The 18,894-nt window shown below is 41.0% G+C and overlaps 1 protein-coding gene across 1 annotated transcript; it reads left to right on the plus strand.

The window, feature by feature from the left end:
* The first annotated feature begins 1,780 nt into the window (after positions 1-1,780).
* On the plus strand, positions 1,781-15,021 carry LOC139456201 (uncharacterized). The gene is made up of 7 exons (XM_071237754.1): positions 1,781-1,844; positions 6,592-6,712; positions 7,278-7,393; positions 7,913-7,993; positions 11,786-11,897; positions 12,467-12,582; positions 14,934-15,021. The coding sequence occupies exons 1-7, from the start codon at positions 1,805-1,807 to the stop codon at positions 14,948-14,950; spliced, it is 603 nt and encodes a 200-aa protein (XP_071093855.1). The 5' UTR covers positions 1,781-1,804; the 3' UTR covers positions 14,951-15,021.
* The last annotated feature ends 3,873 nt before the right edge of the window (positions 15,022-18,894 follow it).

Raw genomic sequence — 18,894 nt, forward strand, 5'->3', positions numbered from 1 at the left:
GTGAATCGCGGCGCCTTAGACGACAGGGCCACCCGTGCCCCGAGGGATAGTATAGACGTTGATCAGGGGGACGCACATATTGCTTTTTTAAAATGTTGCTCCACGCCACCCATCAATAATCCAGCTATATGCGTCGGCCTGGAAATAATCGAGTCTGAACAAGACAACCAAGGGAGTGACATCCTGAGCATCGATCCACGCAATTGGGATATCAACCAAGTCAACGCGTCTGATCACCCAATCCATTTATTTGCCTCTTACGACAAGCATAGGTTGTTGGGGCCTGCAGATATTCGTACCCGGAGTTCCCACAGAAAGAGACCCGTGAAGATTCCGTAAAAGGCGACTATGCTTGTCGTAAAAGGCGACTAACGGGATTCGGGTGGTCAGGCTCGCTGACTTGGTTGATGCATGTCATCGATCCCAATTGCGTGGATCGATGCTCATGAGGTCAATCACTGGATTGTCTGGTCCAGACTCGATTATTTTACAGAGGGCCGTCATATAACTGGAATATTGCTGAGTGCGGCGTTAAACAACAAACCAACCAACCACCAGAAAGAAACATCAAGATGCGGCAGAATCCACTGGGGCAGGTGAATGATGAAGGCCGGAGAAACAAACGTTTATATATAGCCATTGTGTTCAAGGCATTAGAAGTTTAGAGTGAGTGAGTGAGTTGGGGTTTATTCCGCTTCTCCTAGTGTATCCATGTTGGGAACGGAAACCGGGCGTGACGTGCGAACGCTTTAACCACAAAGCTACCCTACTGACCTTTAAAGGTTTAGAGGTGTACTGGCAATCGGTAATTACTTTGGCAATAACTCTTGTAGCGTAAGCTATTGCACAGACTTACAATATTTTCAAATTATTTTGAATCATCAGTGGTACAATTGATGATGCCGCCTTCCGTTGAAAACAGTTCATTCATTTCCTCATGTGTGAAACCCGTCCATCCATCTTCCGCTTTTAAATGGTTAAACGTAACAATAAATCTTCTTGGAACATCAATGGTTGGTTGGTTTGTTTGTTTGTTTGTTTGTTGTTTAACGCCGCACTCAGCAATATTCCAGCTATATGACGGCGGTCTGTAAATAATCGAGTCTGGACCAGACAATCCAGTGATTAATATCATGAGCATCGATCCACACAATTGGGATCGATGACATGCATCAACCAAGTCAGCCAGCCTGACCACCCGATCCCGTTAGTCGCCTTTTACGACAAACATAGTCGCCTTTTACGGCAAGCATGGGTTGCTGAAGTCCTATTCTACCCCGGAATCTTCACGGGTCGATTGAATGAAAGAGTGAGGTTCTGGGGAAGCGTATTTCGTATTATGTACGTTTTAGAATAAACTAAGAATTTTTTAGTGTTGTAGATATCCTACTTAATATGCGGACAGTCTCTGGCAATATTTAGCAATGCACTGCCTATGAGCGTGTATGTATATATAAGGCTCATAGAGATTCTGAAGCGATAATATATAGGCATTGAAACAATTTCAGCCAGATGTTTCTACGCAGCAAAATACAACAATTATAAACATAATAAATATAGTTTCAGATGCGGTAATTCCGAAGAATCATTTGGCCATTCTATGATATTGGAAATAACGTGTACTTGACGTAATATAGCATTATAACCTTCATTAAATTGGCTTTAAGTGTAAATTATATAAGTTAACAAATCATAATGTCAACCATGACAGCAATAGCCGGCTATGCGTTTGACCTTTCAGGTCGGTAATGGAGGTATAAAGACCGCTAAACACTGGGAACGTGAATAGGGACGCGCCACAACAATGTTGCCAAACATTTTCCTGCTCGCCATTTCTGCATTGGGTGAGTTCAAGATTTATATTATTTTTAGACATTTTTTATTAGACATATCGCATTGGTATGGGGCCTCATGCATCCCCAGGGGTGGTCGGGTAGCCTAATGGTTAAGGCGTTCGCTCGTCACGCCGAAGACCCGGGTTCGATTCCCGACATGGGTACAATGTGTGAAGCCCCTTTCTGGTGTCCCCCGCCGTGATATTGCTGGAATATTGCTAAAAGCGGCGTAAAACCCTACTCACTCACTCACTGATGCATCCCCAAATAACAATTTGAGAGAACTATACCGAGTTTGCCTTTAACGGCAAGCATTTGTTGCTGCAGACCTATTCTAGCCCGGATCTTCACGGGTCTCCAAGTTTGTACAGATTATTTAGACATTCTAAGTCATTGGGCGTTATACAACATCAAAGTACAAATTGGATGGATTATATTTTTGTAAGTTTGTACACGTGATTAGGTCATTCCAATTCGGCCTGGGTCGTTACCCATCATAAAACATACTCTGAGTGCAATGTGACCGCCTCCGTGGTCTAGTGGTAGAGCGTCCGCCCTGAGAGCGGAAGGTCCGGGGTTCGATTCCCGCCAACGTTAAAAGATGGTACCTATTGTTACCCTGTCTGGTGCTAAGCATTAAGGGGCTAAAACAAGGACTGGTCGGCTCGGAGTCAGTATACTGTGTCTGGGTGGGATATTCATGTTAAACTGCGGCATGGTATCTCAGTGAGCTAGCACTATAAATCGGGATCAGTCCGGACTAGTACAAACAGCCACACAAACACACACATATAAGTGCAATAATCTTGGACGCGACGTTAAATCCCATTTCACCTCACCTCACCTGAGTGTAATGTTCCAAGTTTGTTCACGTGATTTAATCAACAGCATTGAGCGTTTTCATTATCACATTACATATTTAGTGTGATTTTACAGGTTTGTACAGGTGAAATAGTTATAATTGGTCGCTATGGAACGCTACATATAATCAAATACCACATGCATTCCAAGGTATCTGTCGCTCACTACTAGAACCCTGTCATGTGCAATAAATAAATTAACTCAATCTCAAGAAAGCCTGCCACTAATTCATTCAATCACATGACTGATTTCACTACAGTTCCAAAACAATGTGAAGTCTGTCCAACAACTGATTTCGTTTTCAGTACAGTTCCAGAACAAAGTGAAGTATTGTGCAACAACTAATTTCGTTATCAGTACAGTTCCAAAACAAAGTGAAGTATTGTGCAACAACTAATTTCGTTATCAGTTCAGTTCCAAAACAAAGTGAAGCATTGTGCAACAACTAATTTCGTTTTCAGTACAGTTCCAAAACAAAGTGAAGCATTGTGCAAAAACTGATTTCGTTTTCAGTACAGTTCCAAAACAAAGTGAAGTATTGTGCAAAAACTGATTTCGTTTTCAGTACAGTTCCAAAACAAAGTGAAGTATTGTGCAAAAACTGATTTCGTTATCAGTACAGTTCCAAAACAAAGTGAAGTATTGTGCAAAAACTGATTTCGTTATCAGTAGAGTTCCAAAATAAAGTGAAGTATTGTGCAAAAACTGATTTCGTTTTCAGTACAGTTCCAAAACAAAGTGAAGTATTGTGCAAAAACTGATTTCGTTATCAGTACAGTTCCAAAGAAAAGTGAAGTATTGTGCAAAAACTGATTTCGTTTTCAGTACAGTTCCAAAGAAAAGTGAAGTATTGTGCAACAACTAGTTTAATTTTCACTGCAGTTTTAACATTACATGAGGTACTTTACAACATCAAGTTCAGTTAGCATGGCAGCTAGATCATAAGTAATTCACTAGCTCATAAGGTCACACCAAGAAGGTTAACAACAGGAAGGGTGTGATTTTGTCGAAGTAATTACCTTGCTTAATTGTTTAGTATTTCATAAATCCTGCATCAGATCCAGATCCAGATAGTTTATTGTATTCAAGGCCTCCGGACAATAGACAAGATATTATATGCATGCATATGTCAAATTGTACATATATGTGTGTCAATTTGAGGTCAACAATTATTTTCTCAATAGTAAATTGGTGCAAAGAAGTTTCCATTGTAAGTAAATAGCAGGGATGTAATTTGTTCCTCAAATCATTAAAGAATCCACACAGAATCTTCTTTACCATACCTCCATGTCAGAATGATGAGATCGGATTGGTCCACGTGATCGTGATAAATACTTTGTATGCCGCCACGAGTAAAACAGGCTGTACGTGGATTTCTGAGAGGCAGAATGAATCCTTTATATCCAGCTTCGAAGCAAAACCTGCAGGCTTGTTCTGAGTCAATGGAAGTCACTAATATAGCAAAAGCCGCTCAATCGCACTGCTGTTTTCTAGCAATTTTGACATTGTTATTTTACAATGTCACATTAAACATGTCGGTAAGATAAATTGGTTGTCGCAGGATCACTCGGGGTACATGGGGCTTTATGCGCCCCGCGTTAGGTTTTTTACCACGAGCCGGAGCCCGGACACGTTTAACCACGTGTACCCCAAGTGCCTTATGATATAGGACATACAGAATGGAAAAAGTTTCAATGGTTCGGCAGTGATATTTTTTCTGTTAAATCTAGTCTGAACCTATGTCCAGTGCTCGGAGAATGTGGTCGATATGTTATTTATATTGATTCTTACAGAAGATGTTTAAGAAACTGGTTTAAGCTTTTTAATATGTCTCCAGAGAGATTTCCAAAACGGGTTTACGATATGTTATGTTTCATGCCGTTAGTAGGAATACATGGGTTTCGGCTATTAAGAATATGTTATATTCTCATGGCTTCGGACATGTGCGGGAATTTCAAGGTGCTTGTGATCCTGAATATTTAATAAGTGAGTTTATACTGAGGGTTATGCATTGTACAAACATGGTATTCTGAAGTGTCTGGATCCTCGAAATTAGAACTGTATTCGTTATTTAAGACATCGTTATCATTGAACCGTATCTATTAAATGCATTATCAAAAGAAAAGCGGCGTATCCTTACCCTTTTACGTACTGGAGAACTGTGAATTATACAGAACACAGGAAGGAGGGATGGCATCGATAAGACACTCCGGTTTTGTCCATTGTGCAAGTTAAGGGCAGTTGAAATTGATTTCATTCTTGTTTGCCCTATTTATGAAGATATTCGCTCAAAATATTTCCAACATTTAGACTATATTACTGACTGTAATAATCGTAAAGACATACTGCTTAGAATGATAACTTAGCCAATTATGTTAAAGATACCATCTGTCTTCGTTCTTCTTACCTGTAAATATTATTTCATGCAGCACTTGAGGCCTTATTACCGAATATACTGACTGATTGATTAACTTTCCTGTGATAACTCCTTGATGAAAAGACAAACAGATTGGTTTTTACAATGCATAGCTGCTTCACAACGTTGGTGAAGTACACATACACCGTTAGTTCGCCATGTCAGCGTACACGTGATGACACACAAACATATATTGTTTGTACCATTGTCAACATGTTCACATTTAAGCCGACTCGCTGTAAACAGTGCCACATTTTTGGACGATTAACGGACTCGAACGCTCTCTGAAGTCGGCAAAGGCTGCAGAGATTTTACATTTTCTTCGGAAACAATATTTTTGAATATAGGCCAAGGTATGATCATCAGTGGAGTAACCCCTTCTAATCATTTAAAACAGGGGATATCAACGAGAGAGATAGCCCCGTCATTGTCACGTGGATTGACGCGACGCTTCTCAAGCAGATGGACTATAACTGATTGCGAAATTACTGTTTTGATATTATTTAATGCATGAGACAATGGTAGCAGTAAGTCTGTAGATGACTCCATTCATCTCAACTAAGATGTGGTCTGGATAGTTTTCGTACTATACGAGTACAATCGGTATAATTGTACAATTGCCAATTTATGTCCAATCATTGTTAAGAATCAAACCCCAAAGCCTGAATCATTCATTATTACACATAGACACCCAAGCAATTGCTTTATTGTCAGCTTAAGACGACTGTAACTCTCAGTATAACCAATATGATATTCACGTGATTACAATTGGTATACACCGTAAGCTATTTGCGTTATTACAATTTGTATACACCACCAGTTATTTGCGTTGTTACAATTAGATATAATACAAACATGGTGTCAGACAAGGCGGACATCCATGCCCAGTCCTCTTGACCTTGCTTTCTGTGTAATCTGGAGGAGATATGTTTAGGTGATCAGTTAAAACAATGAATATTTGTCACCACATCGAATGTAGTTTTACTTCGGGTTTATAGCCGATGTTACTCTTCCTTGGGTCAGGAAGCTGGTGATGGGGAAGTTGAGAGTATACTCATTACGTCTATAACTGTTATATTTCTGGTGTCCCCGCCGTGATATTGCTGGAATATTGCTAAGAGCGGCGTAACACCAAACTCAAACACTATAACTCTTATGCGTTTATAATTCCATATTATTTCTGCCCATTTTAATTCATCCGTGATATTTTCTATCGATTCATACATATGTTGTGGTTATTGACAGAATAACCCTGTTTACCATGTGATTCGGACATTCAAGAAACATGCCGCGTCACATTAATAGTTTCAGGTGTACACGTAGAAAGAGGTCGCAACGAGAACTTAATGATACATTTTCAATATTGTCGATAATCAATATCTACTGGTGTTTTCGATGTAAATTTAACATTCAATATGGCATTGCATATTCATTAACACACGACAGACATACAACATGTAATACTTCGAGGTTATTCAGGTTCGGGCGTGAAGAGAGACGTTTCAAGATCTGGATCATGTTCCCCTGGTGATATCCAAAAAGTAGAGGGATGCTTTCAAGTAGTGTACTCCTTTTTGGACGAATCGACTATAATATGCGGGTAAGTATCTAGACAATCTTCAAAAGCAAGATATTGTCACCAATACCTATGGTTCATTCTGACGTCATTGTACCTTTAATGACGTCATCAAACAATGGAGGAGACTTGAGTGGTGCGTATCAAAATATTACCCCCAACCCCATGGTATCTAAAGTATATGTTTCAATACAACTAGGAAAGCAACCCCTCTGTTTGTATTATTAACTTCAAGACAGATCATAAAATTTATTATTTCATTTGTTTTCATTTAAAAGAGCCTTTTGATTTATACTGTGAGTGCACCTATTTATGCCCGTTATATATATGAAAATAAAAATTTGTTGTTTGACAAATTATCCTAAATATTGTAGGAAACAATAAGCTGCACGCATATTTTCACATTTTCCTGATAAAACTCTTGGGTGTTAATGGGGAACTCGTGACAATTCTACATGGGGATATAGAGGAATAGTTTCCAATAGTTATAACGGGACTCTGCTTTGCCTCCTTTGTTTTCACAGTTGTAACTTCATATCCTGATAAAATACTGTGACTCATCCTCTGTCTATTACTTCAATGTTGACAGGGACGTGACACGTGCCATAAATTGTGTGACTTCGACCTTCGAGCGATGTTCTAACATAGACGGAGGCACGTTTCTTGCAGACCTTGATTTAATACGCTCTCACTTGATGGGACTCTGTAAGTTGAAAGAATGTTTGTTTGTTTGTTTGTTTGCTTGTCGCAGCACTCAGTAATATTTCAGCTATATAACGGTTGTCTGTAAGTAATCGAGTCTAGACCAGATAATCCAATTATTGACATCGTGAACATCGATCCACGCAATTGGGATGTGATGAGATGCATCAACCAATTTCAGCGTGTCTGACCACCCTATCCCATTAGTCGCCTCGTTTGACAAGAATGGGTTGCTGAAGACCAATTCTAACTCGGATCTTCACGGGTCGCATCAGAGACCATCTCCGTGGTCTAGTGGTAAAGCGGCTTTACCTGTTTACCCTATTCAAACGAGAGAAAAACGATGATTTTGACGGTACAGTCCGTAACTGTCATGATCATTATGAAGGAAAACAGCTCGTGTATACTTACTAGTGAAGCTTTTGCCTCACGATACATTTTTTAACATACGGGATACGTGAAAGAGAATATGACATCAAAGTGACATGTGCTGTAATACAAAATGTCGGCTTCTACTTGCAGGTGTTGAGACCACTCCGGTGCCTGGCGATGGAGAAACTCCGGATGAGCCACAGGATAGAGGGTCTCCTCAGAGAGTGGAAGGTTGGTGGTTCTAACCCCTGGATGCGTCACACCAGAATACGTTAAAATCTGATACTTATCATTACCCTGCCTGATGCACGGCATTAAGTGGATGAAACAAGCATTCGCCGACTCGGAGTCAGTGTAATATGTCTGGTTGAGGTGTCCATTTTAAACTGTGGCATATGTCAGTGGGCTGGCACAACCGGCAACAGGCAGGACTAGTACATGCAGCCACACACACACATACATGCACGTAGCTAGATAAGTGAAATAATCTTGAATGCAACGTTAAACCCCATTAAAACACCTGAAGCTCTATAATGTGTTGATGAAGCAATGATATGTTTGTATTCTAGAGCAGATTTAGGGCAACTGAATGTTAGGTAATCTGGATCGATATGCCCTGAAATCAGAACAACTGTCATATTTGATGTTATAAGTGAATTGGTCCGTTGGGTTCTACGACGCTTTGAACAATATTTTTATTTATTATGTGTGTACAGCTTAATGGGTTGTATACAGTTGTGTATCACTACAGCTTAATGGATTGTTTACAGTTATGTATCAATACAGGTAAATGGGTTGTATACAGCTGTGTATCAATACAGGTAAATAGGTTGTTTACAGTTGTGAATCACTACAGCTTAATTGGTTGTATACAGTTGGGTATCAATACAGGTAAATGGGTTGTATACAGATGTGTATCAATACAGCTTAATGAGTTGTATATATATGTGTTTCAATAAAGCTTAATGGGTTGAAAACAGCTGACCACACTACAGCTTAATGGGTTGTATACAGTTGTGTATCAATACAGGTAATTGGGTTGTATACAGTTGTGTATCAATACAGGTAAAGGGGTTGTATACAGATGTGTATCAATCCAGTTTAATGGGTTGAATACAGTTGTGTATCATTACAGCTTTTTGGGTTGTATACAGTTGTGTATCACTACAGCTTTTTGGGTTGTATACAGTTGTGTATCACTACAGCTTAATGGGTTGTATACAGTTGTGTATCACTGCAGCTTTTTGGGTTGTATACAGTTGTGTATCACTACAGCTTAATGGGTTGTATACAGTTGTGTATCAATACAGGTAAATGGGTTGTATACAGTTGTGTATCACTACAGCTTAATGGGTTGTATACAGTTGTGTATCACTACAGGTAAATGGGTTGTATACAATCGTGTATCACTATAGTTTAATGGATTGTATACAGTTGTGTATCACTACAGCTTAATGGGTTGTATACAGTTGTGTATCAATACAGGTAAATGGGTTGTATACAGTTGTGTATCACTACAGCTTAATGGGTTGTATACAGTTGTGTATCACTACAGGTAAATGGGTTGTATACAATCGTGTATCACTACAGTTTAATGGATTGTATACAGTTGTGTATCATTACAGCTTCCAACACTGATCAGCTCTTCGTGCACGTATATACGTTACTGGGTTCCAGCACTGACCAGCTCTTCGTGCACGTATATACGTGACTGGGTTTCAACACTGATCAGCTCTTCGTGCACGTATATACGTGACTGGGCTCCAACACTGACCAGCTCCTCGTGCACGTATATACGTGACTGTGTTTCAACACTGACCAGCTCTTCGTGCACGTATATACGTGACTGTGTTTCAACACTGACCAGCTGTTCGTGCATGTATATACGTGACTGGGTTCTAACACTGGCCAGCTGTTCGTGCATGAATATTCGTGACTGTGTTTCAACACTGGCCAGCTGTTCGTGCACGTATATACGTTATTGGGTTCCAACACTGACCAGCTGTTCGTGCATGTATATACGTGACTGTGTTTCAACACTGACCAGCTGTTCGTTCATGTATATACGTGACTGGGTTTCAACACTGGCCAGCTCTCCGTGCATGTATCCACGTGACTGGGTTCCAACTCTGACCAGATGTTCGTGCACGTATATACGTGACTGGGTTCCAACACTGGCCAGCTCTCCGTGCATGTATATACGTGACTGGGTTCTAACACTGGCCAGCTGTTCGAGCACGTATCCACGTGACTGGGTTCCAACACTGGCCAGCAGTTCGTGCATGTATATACGTGACTGGGTTCCAACACTGGCCAGCTCTCCGTGCATGTATATACGTGACTGGGTTCCAACACTGGCCAGCAGTTCGTGCACGTATAAAGGTGACTGGGTTCCAACACTGGCCAGCAGTTCGTGCATGTATATACGTGACTGGGTTCCAACACTGGCCAGATGTTCGTGCACGTATATACGTGACTGGGTTCCAACACTGGCCAGCAGTTCGTGCACGTATATACGTGACTGGGTTCCAACACTGGCCAGCTGTTCGTGCACGTATATACGTGACTGGGTTCCAACACTGGCCAGATGTTCGTGCACGTATATACGTGACTGGGTTCCAACACTGGCCAGATGTTCGTGCATGTATATACGTGACTGGGTTCTAACACTGGCCAGCTGTTCGTGCACGTATCCACGTGACTGGGTTCCAACTATGGCCAGATGTTCGTGCACGTATATACGTGACTGGGTTTCAACACTGGCCAGCTGTTCGTGCACGTATCCATGTGACTGGGTTCCAACTATGGCCAGATGTTCGTGCACGTATATACGTGACTGGGTTCCAACACTGGCCAGCTGTTCGTGCACGTATATACGTGACTGGGTTCCAACACTGGCCAGCTCTCCGTGCATGTATATACGTGACTGAGTTCTAACACTGGCCAGCTATTCGAGCACGTATCCACGTGACTGGGTTCCAACACTGGCCAGCTGTTCGTGCACGTATATACGTGACTGGGTTCCAACACTGGCCAGCTGTTCGTGCACGTATATACGTGACTGGGTTCTAACACTGGCCAGCTCTCCGTGCATGTATCCACGTGCCTGGGTTCCAACACAGGCCAGATGTTCGTGCACGTATATACGTGACTGGGTTCCAACACTGGCCAGATGTTCGTGCACGTATATACGTGACTGGGTTCTAACACTGGCCAGATGTTCGTGCACGTATATACGTGACTGGGTTCTAACACTGGCAAGCTGTTCGTGCATGTATCCACGTGACTGGATTCCAACACTGACCAGCTGTTCGTGCATGTTTTCACCTGTTTGTACACGAATAGTCTGATAGATTTAGTTATTGAATCTGATGAGTTTTAAATAACGTTCTCTTCTGGTTTTGTCTGTTTTATAGCATTTGATTCTGTCCAACAGACTTGGCACCAAATTTTGAAAAACATAAAACAAAGAGGGTACAAGACAAGGTGGACCTTCATGCCCAGTCCTCTTTCCCTTGCTTTCTGTGTAATCTGGAGACGATATGCTAAGGTGTACAGTTAAAAGATCAATATTTGTCACCGCATCGAATGTAGTTTTACTTCGTGTGAATAGCCGATGTTACTCTACCTTGGGTCAGGAAGCTGATAATGGGGAAGTTGAGAGTATACTCATTACGTATATAACTGTTATGCTTTTAACATTTCATATTATTTCTACCCGTTCTAATTCCTCAGTGATGTTTCCTATCGATGAATTCATATGTTTAAACATGTTGTGGTTATTGACAGAATAACCCTGTTTACCATGTGATTCGGACATTCAAGAAACATGCCGCGTCACATTAATAGTTTCAGGTGTACACGTAGAAAGAGATCGCAATGAGAACTTAATGATACATTTTCAATATTGTCGATAATCAATATCTACTGGTGTTTTCGATGTAAATTTAACATTCAATATGGCATTGCATATTCATTAACACACGACAGACATACAACATGTAATACTTCGAGGTTATTCAGGTTCGGGCGTTAAAAGAGAAGTTTCCAGATCTGGACGATGTTCCTCAAATGATACCAAGAGATGCTTACACAGAATGCACACCTTTTTCGACGCAATGACTATAATGTGCGGGTAAGTATCCAGACAATCTTGAAAAGCACGATATTGTCACAAATACCTATGGTTCATTCTGACGTCACTGTACCTTTAATGACGTCATCAAACAATGGAGGAGACATGAGTGGTGCGTATTAAAATATTACCCCCCAATCCCATGGTATCTAAAGTACATGTTTCAATACAACTGGGAAAGCAACCCATTCGGTGTATTAATAACTTCAAGACAGATCCTAAAATTTATTATTTCATTTGATTTCATTTAAAAGAGCCTTTTGATTTATACTGTGAGTGCACCTATTTATGCCCGTTATATATATGAAAATAAAAATTTGTTATTTGACAAATTATCCTTAATATTGTAGGAAACAATAAGCTGCACACATCTTTTCACATTTTCCTGATAAAACTCTTGGGTGTTAATGGGGAACTCGAGACAGTTCTACATCGGGATATAAAGGAATAGTTTCCAATGGTTAGGAATAACGGGACTCTGCTTTGCCTCCTTTGTTTTCACAGTTGTAACTTCATATCCTGATAAAATACTGTCACTCATCCTCTATTTCTTATTTCAATGTTGACAGGGACGTGAAACGTGCCATAAATTGTGTGACTTCGATCATCGAGCGATGTTCTTACATAGACGGAGGCACGTCTCTTGCAGACCTTAACATAATACGCCTTTACCTAATGGGACTCTGTAAGTTGAAAGAATGTTTGTTTGTTTGTTTGTTTGTTTGTTTGCTTGTCGCAACACTCACCAGTATTTCAGCTATATGACGGTTGTCTGTAAATAATCGAGTCTAGACCAGACAATCCAATTATTGACATCGTGAACATCGATCCTCGCAATTGGGATGTGATGAGATGCATCAAACAATTTCAGCGTAATGTTCGCGAAAAAGAAAGCGTATCCTACCCCGTCAGTGGCATCTGTCACAAAGGATGCTACCCCCGAATGTGAAAATCGACAGTTTCACGCTTTATTGTTTGAACGCACGTTCCGTTTAACTTTTGGCTTAAGGGAAGGGATCTCTACCTGCTACCGTAAGAGCAAGACAGGCTAAATATTTCGTGAACACCTCATTTTTCAGTTCTCTTTTCATAGCAATTTTGCCTTTTTACACAATCTCATTAAAATCATCTCTAAGTTTTCACTTAAGTAGATGATGCAAGGACTCTGAGTCGCCATGATATTTGTTTTGGTAGGTTTTGTTAGGTTGTATTAGTTGTGTATCAGTACGGTTAGGTGGGTTGTATGAGTTGTGTATCAGTACGGCTAGGCGGGTTGTGTTAGTTGTGTATCAGCACGGCTAGGTGGGTTGTATTAGTTGTGTATCAGCACGGCTAGGCGGGTTGTATTAGCTGTGTATCAGTACGGTTAGGCGGGTTGTATTAGTTGTGTATCAGTACGGCTAGGCAGGTTGTATTTGTTGTGAATCAGTACGGCTAGACGGGTTGTATTAGCTGTGTATCAGCATGGCTAGGCGGGTTGTATTAGTTGTGAATCAGTACGGCTAGGCGGGTTGTATTAGTTGTGTATCAGTACGGCTAGGCGGGTTGTATTAGTTGTGAATCAGTACGGCTAGACGGGTTGTATTATTTGTGTATCAATACGGCTAGGCAGGTTGTATTTGTTGTGTATCAGTACGGCTAGGCGGGTTGTATTAGTTGTCTATCAGTACGGTTAGGCGGGTTGTGTTAGCTGTGTATCAGTACGGCTAGGCGGGTTGTATTAGTTGTGTATCAGTACGGCTAGGCAGGTTGTATTGGTTGTGTATCAGTACAGGTAAATGGGTTGCATACAGTTTGTTTATCACTACAGCTAATGGTTTTTATACAGTTTATGTATTAATACTGCTTAATGTTTTTTATACATTTTGTGTATAAATACAGCTAAATAGTTTTTATACAGTTTGTGCATTAATATAGCTAAGTGGGTTGCATACAGGTGTGTATCAGAACAGCTAAATGATTTTTAGACAGTTTGTGTAATAATACAGCTAAATAGGTTTTATACAGTTTGTGTATCAATACAGCTAAGTGGGTTACATACAGTTGTGTATGAGTGTAGCTAAGTGGGTTACATACAGTTGTGTATGACTGAAGCTAAGTGGGTTACATACAGTTGTGTATGACTGAAACTAAGTGGGTTGCATACATTTGTATATGACAGAAGCTAAGTTGGTTACATACAGTTGTGTATGACTGAAGCTAAGTTGGTTACATACAGTTGTGTATGACTGTAGCTAAGTGGGTTGCATACAGTTGTATATGACTGAAACTAAGTGGGTTGTATACATTTGTATATGACAGAAGCTAAGTTGGTTGCATACCGTTGTGTATGACTGAAGCTAAGGGGGTTGCATACAGTTGTGTATGACTGAAACTAAGTGGGTTACATACAGTTGTGTATGACTGAAACTAAGTGGGTTACATACAGTTGTGTATGACTGAAACTAAGTGGGTTGCATACATTTGTATATGACAGAAGCTAAGTTGGTTACATACAGTTGTGTATGACTGTAGCTAAGTGGGTTACATACAGTTGTGTATGACTGAAACTAAGTGGGTTACATACAGTTGTGTATGACTGAAACTAAGTGGGTTACATACAGTTGTTTATGACTGAAACTAAGTGGGTTACATACAGTTGTGTATGACTGTAGCTAAGTGGGTTGCATACATTTGTATATGACAGAAGCTAAGTTGGTTACATACAGTTGTGTATGACTGTAGCTAAGTGGGTTACATACAGTTGTGTATGACTGTAGCTAAGTTGGTTACATACAGTTGTGTATGACTGAAACTAAGTTGGTTGCATACAGTTGTGTATGACTGTAGCTAAGTGGGTTGCATACAGTTGTGTATGACTGTAGCTAAGTGGGTTGCATACAGTTGTGTATGACTGAAACTAAGTGGGTTGCATACGTTTGTATATGACAGAAGCTAAGTTGGTTGCATACAGTTGTGTATGACTGTAGCTAAGTGGGTTGCATACAGTTGTGTATGACTGTAGCTAAGTGGGTTGCATATGTTGATATCCCACAGGCCCAAGGAGCAAGTGATGGACTTTCATGAAGAGGTTCAAGGAAACGTTCAAGGACATGTTCAAGGAACTTAAATAAATGATTTAAGTAAATGATCCCTTCATGTTTGTTGTCAGTATATGTATATTTAGTCGCTCCAAAACCTTCTACGTCCAAGCGACAAAAACATTTCCATAATCAAAAGGAATCTCTGATAAAGGTCCATTGTACGATTCCGGCTATACCATGGACACGTTTTTTTTTGAGTGAGTGAGTGGGTGAGTATGGTTTTACGCCGATTTTAGCAATATTCCAGCAGTATCACGGCGGGTGACACCAGAAATGGGCTTCACACATTGTACCCATGTCGGGAATCGAACCCGGGTCTTCGGCGTGACGAGCGAACGCTTTAACCACTAGGCTACCCGACCGCCCCCGTTTTTTATGAAACACTATCAAATAGTGATGACACGAAGTGTTTGCTAGAGGGTAAGCGTATCCTGCCCCAAAGGTGGCACCAATGGTAAACATATTCAAACGTTAGTCAGTTGTCCACCTGAAGACCCGGGTTCGAATACCAACATGGTTACAATGTGTGAAGCCCATTTCTAGTGTCCCCTGTCGTGATATTGCTGGAATATTGCTAAATCGGCGTAAAAACATACTCACTCACTCCACCTGAAAAAAACCCAGGAAATAATGCTACAAGTCAAAATAGGCGTTCTCGCCCAAACCCAAGGTTCGACTCCTAAAACCATTAGTGTGTGTAGCCAACTACCCTGTAGTTGTGTGTATCACGGTATGATAAGAGCCATTTGTGGCCTACAGGATCTGTATACTGCATGTAAGAATTTAGCAATCCTTTTAGAAATGTTATGAAGACATGTAAATGAGAACAAGACTTTGTTCATTTAAGACATACGTTATTTGGAAGTATTAAAACGTAGATCGCTTCATTCCTACTTCAACACCACGCGTGCACGCGCACACTCACAGGGAATTAACAAACTGATCATTATTGAACGAGATCAAATCATCAAATCCTCGATAAACTCGAAGCTTAAGTGAGATATTATCAACGAGTAAGTGAGTGAGTTAAAATTTAACGTCGCATCGGCATTATCTCAGCCATATAGCGACTGTTATCAACGAGGAAGTCGAACATTTTGCATGGTATTCTCAGTAAACTTTACTTTTTGGACAAATGTTCCTGAAGCTCTGAAGATAAAAGGTGTTACCACGTTTAAGTAACAATCGAGTACAAGGTTGAAATTTTGTTAATTCCAGAAATTCTAATGGTGAAAAACGGAAACCGATACAGGTTTTCGAAACCCAAGATGTGACTCCTCCGAAACCGAAACCGTTTTTTATTCTGGAACAAGGACGGGTCATCTCGGAGTCAGTATACTGAGTCTAAATGGGGTATTCATTTTAAACTGCGGCGTGGTATCTCAGTGTGCTAGCACTATGAATCGGCATCAGTCCGGACTAGTACAAGCAGCCACACACACAAACACACGGGTATGCACGTCGCTATATAAGTGCAATAATCTTGCAGGCGACGTTAAACCCCATTCCGCCTCACCTCATCAGCAGGGACGTCATTAGCACAGCTGTACACCTCGACGTATCCACTCTGTGTTCAAACGTTAGAATAATGTATAGCCTATACTGTAGACGTGAGTGTCCTCACTGTACCATATTCTAGACTTCCAGAATGTTCATTGTCACATGGGACTAAGTCGGTGTTTGTTTGTTTGCTGACATCATGAGCATCGATCCACGCAATTGGGATATGATGACATGCATCAACCAGGTCAGCGAGCCTGACCACCCGATCCCGTCAACACAGTCGCCTTTAACGGCAAACATGGGTTGCTGAAGACCTGTTCTAACACGGGTCTTCTCAGGGCCTATGTCAGTGAATTGGAATTCTGCTATCAGGGTATTGATCACTTCGTAACCTGTGTCCTGTGACAAACCTTAAATCTTCATTGCAGATTATGGAAATATGATAACCATCATAATATATCAAGATTGAAAATCCAAACTCAGGAAAACCTTGTTTGTGTGCGTACGTGTATGCGTGCGTCCGTGTGTGCGTATGTGCTAGTGTGCGTGTGCGTGCTTCGTGCGTTTCCATGATGTCGGAATCCGATCAACCAGTTTTCGTCATCGAGCTCATTTTATCACCCATTGGTTTGTCTTTCCCAAGGTGGCTACTGAGAATAACAGGAATATTTGTTTTGCACACATTCTGTCGATTCTTGAAGTTTAAGAGTAAAAGTCAATGCTAAACACTTTCTAACAACGCATTGTGTATTCAATGCTAAACAGGACTGGTTTGAATGCACATTACGTTAAACCTCATTTCATCTCACTTCAAGCATGTAAAAAAGTAGGTGGGTTGTATGTGAAAACCTGCCTCAGTCGCTCGTGTGTTTCGTCTATCTAATATACATGTACAGTGGACTACGGTTATAACGAACTCGAGGGGACCACTAATTTTAGTTCGTAATAACCGTAGTTCGCTATATGCATACATATAGCATATATACAACAAATGGTCGGGACTAAAAATAAGTTCGTTATATCCGTCATATATGCGTGTTCGTTATAAACGTAGTTTACTGTATGTGTAATTCGAAGTGTGCATTGGTGCAATATTTATTTTAAAAGAACAACTGTTCAAGGTGAGGTGATATGGGGTTTAACTTCGCGTTCAAGATTCCTCTTCTTATATAGCGACGTGCATGCACGTGTGTGTGTGTGTGGCTGCTTGTACTAGTCCGGACTGATGCGGATTTATAGTGCTAGCTCACTGAGATACCATGCCGCAGTTTAACATGAATACCACACTCAGACACAGTATACTGACTCCGAGCCGACCAGTCCTTGTGTTAGCCCTTTCTGCTGAGCGCCAAGCAGGATAAGTAACTCAGGTCTTTGAATGGCATTTAGAAGTGTTACGCATGAGGAGGATGTTTACTTTCTTTATAACGCAACGTTTCGGAGTGCTTACTCTTTCACCAGGGCCCACTTACACAAAGCTATCTTAGCGCTAAGATAATTGTAACTCCCATACTCTAACATAGGCTTACGATAGTCTTAGCGCTAAGATCGCTTTGTGCAAGTGGCCCCTGGTCATCAGGTGATAAAGGAGTAAGCACATACTAGTACTTCAAAACGTTGTGTTCCTGATAATATAGAAGTTAACGTCCATGAATTCTCTTCCTCAACAAGTACCATATTTTAGCGTCATTTGGTATGACGCGAACGGAGATCGAACCCACGATCTTCCGCTCTCCGGGAAGACGCTTTATACTCTAGACCACTGAGGCAACTGTTCAAGAAACACAGACAAGATATGTTTGGGTGAAGTAATTCTTGAGTGAGAATATACTCAGCTACACTGCATATATTTTAGCTCTCTTGGAGCAACCACATGTCGGCAGCAACCTTTGCACGTTGTATATGATGGGGTGGTCAGGCTCGGTGTCTTCACTGCACACCGCCTCCATGGTCTAGTTGATAGAGTGTCTGCCCGGACAGCGGGAGATTAAGGTTTCGAAGCCCGGTCGCGTCATACCACACAACGTTAAAAGATGGTATTTGTTGTAACCTTGCCTGACGTTCGGAATTGAGGAGATTACACAAGGACTGGTAGGCTTGGAGTCAGGATAGTGTGTCTGAATGGGGTATTCGTGTTAAAACAGGAACATGGTATCTCAATGGGCATAAACCGGCATTAGTCCGGACTAGTACAAGCATGCACAAGCACGCACGCACGCGCGCGCAAGCACATCGCTATATATGCATGAATGCGAAGGTAAAGCCCATTTCTATGGGTTCAATTCATTTATTGCGTGATCCACAAGCACTGAAACGCTGGAGACTTACCCAATCCTGCGTCCACATGGGATAAAGAGAAGGAAGATGTTGGTACTATTAAGTCAGATTTATTGAATGCACATTATCATCAT

The sequence above is a fragment of the Haliotis cracherodii genome, unplaced genomic scaffold, assembly GCF_022045235.1.
Source record: "Haliotis cracherodii isolate W230 unplaced genomic scaffold, xgHalCrac1.p SCAF_11, whole genome shotgun sequence".
Lineage (NCBI taxonomy): Eukaryota > Metazoa > Mollusca > Gastropoda > Lepetellida > Haliotidae > Haliotis > Haliotis cracherodii.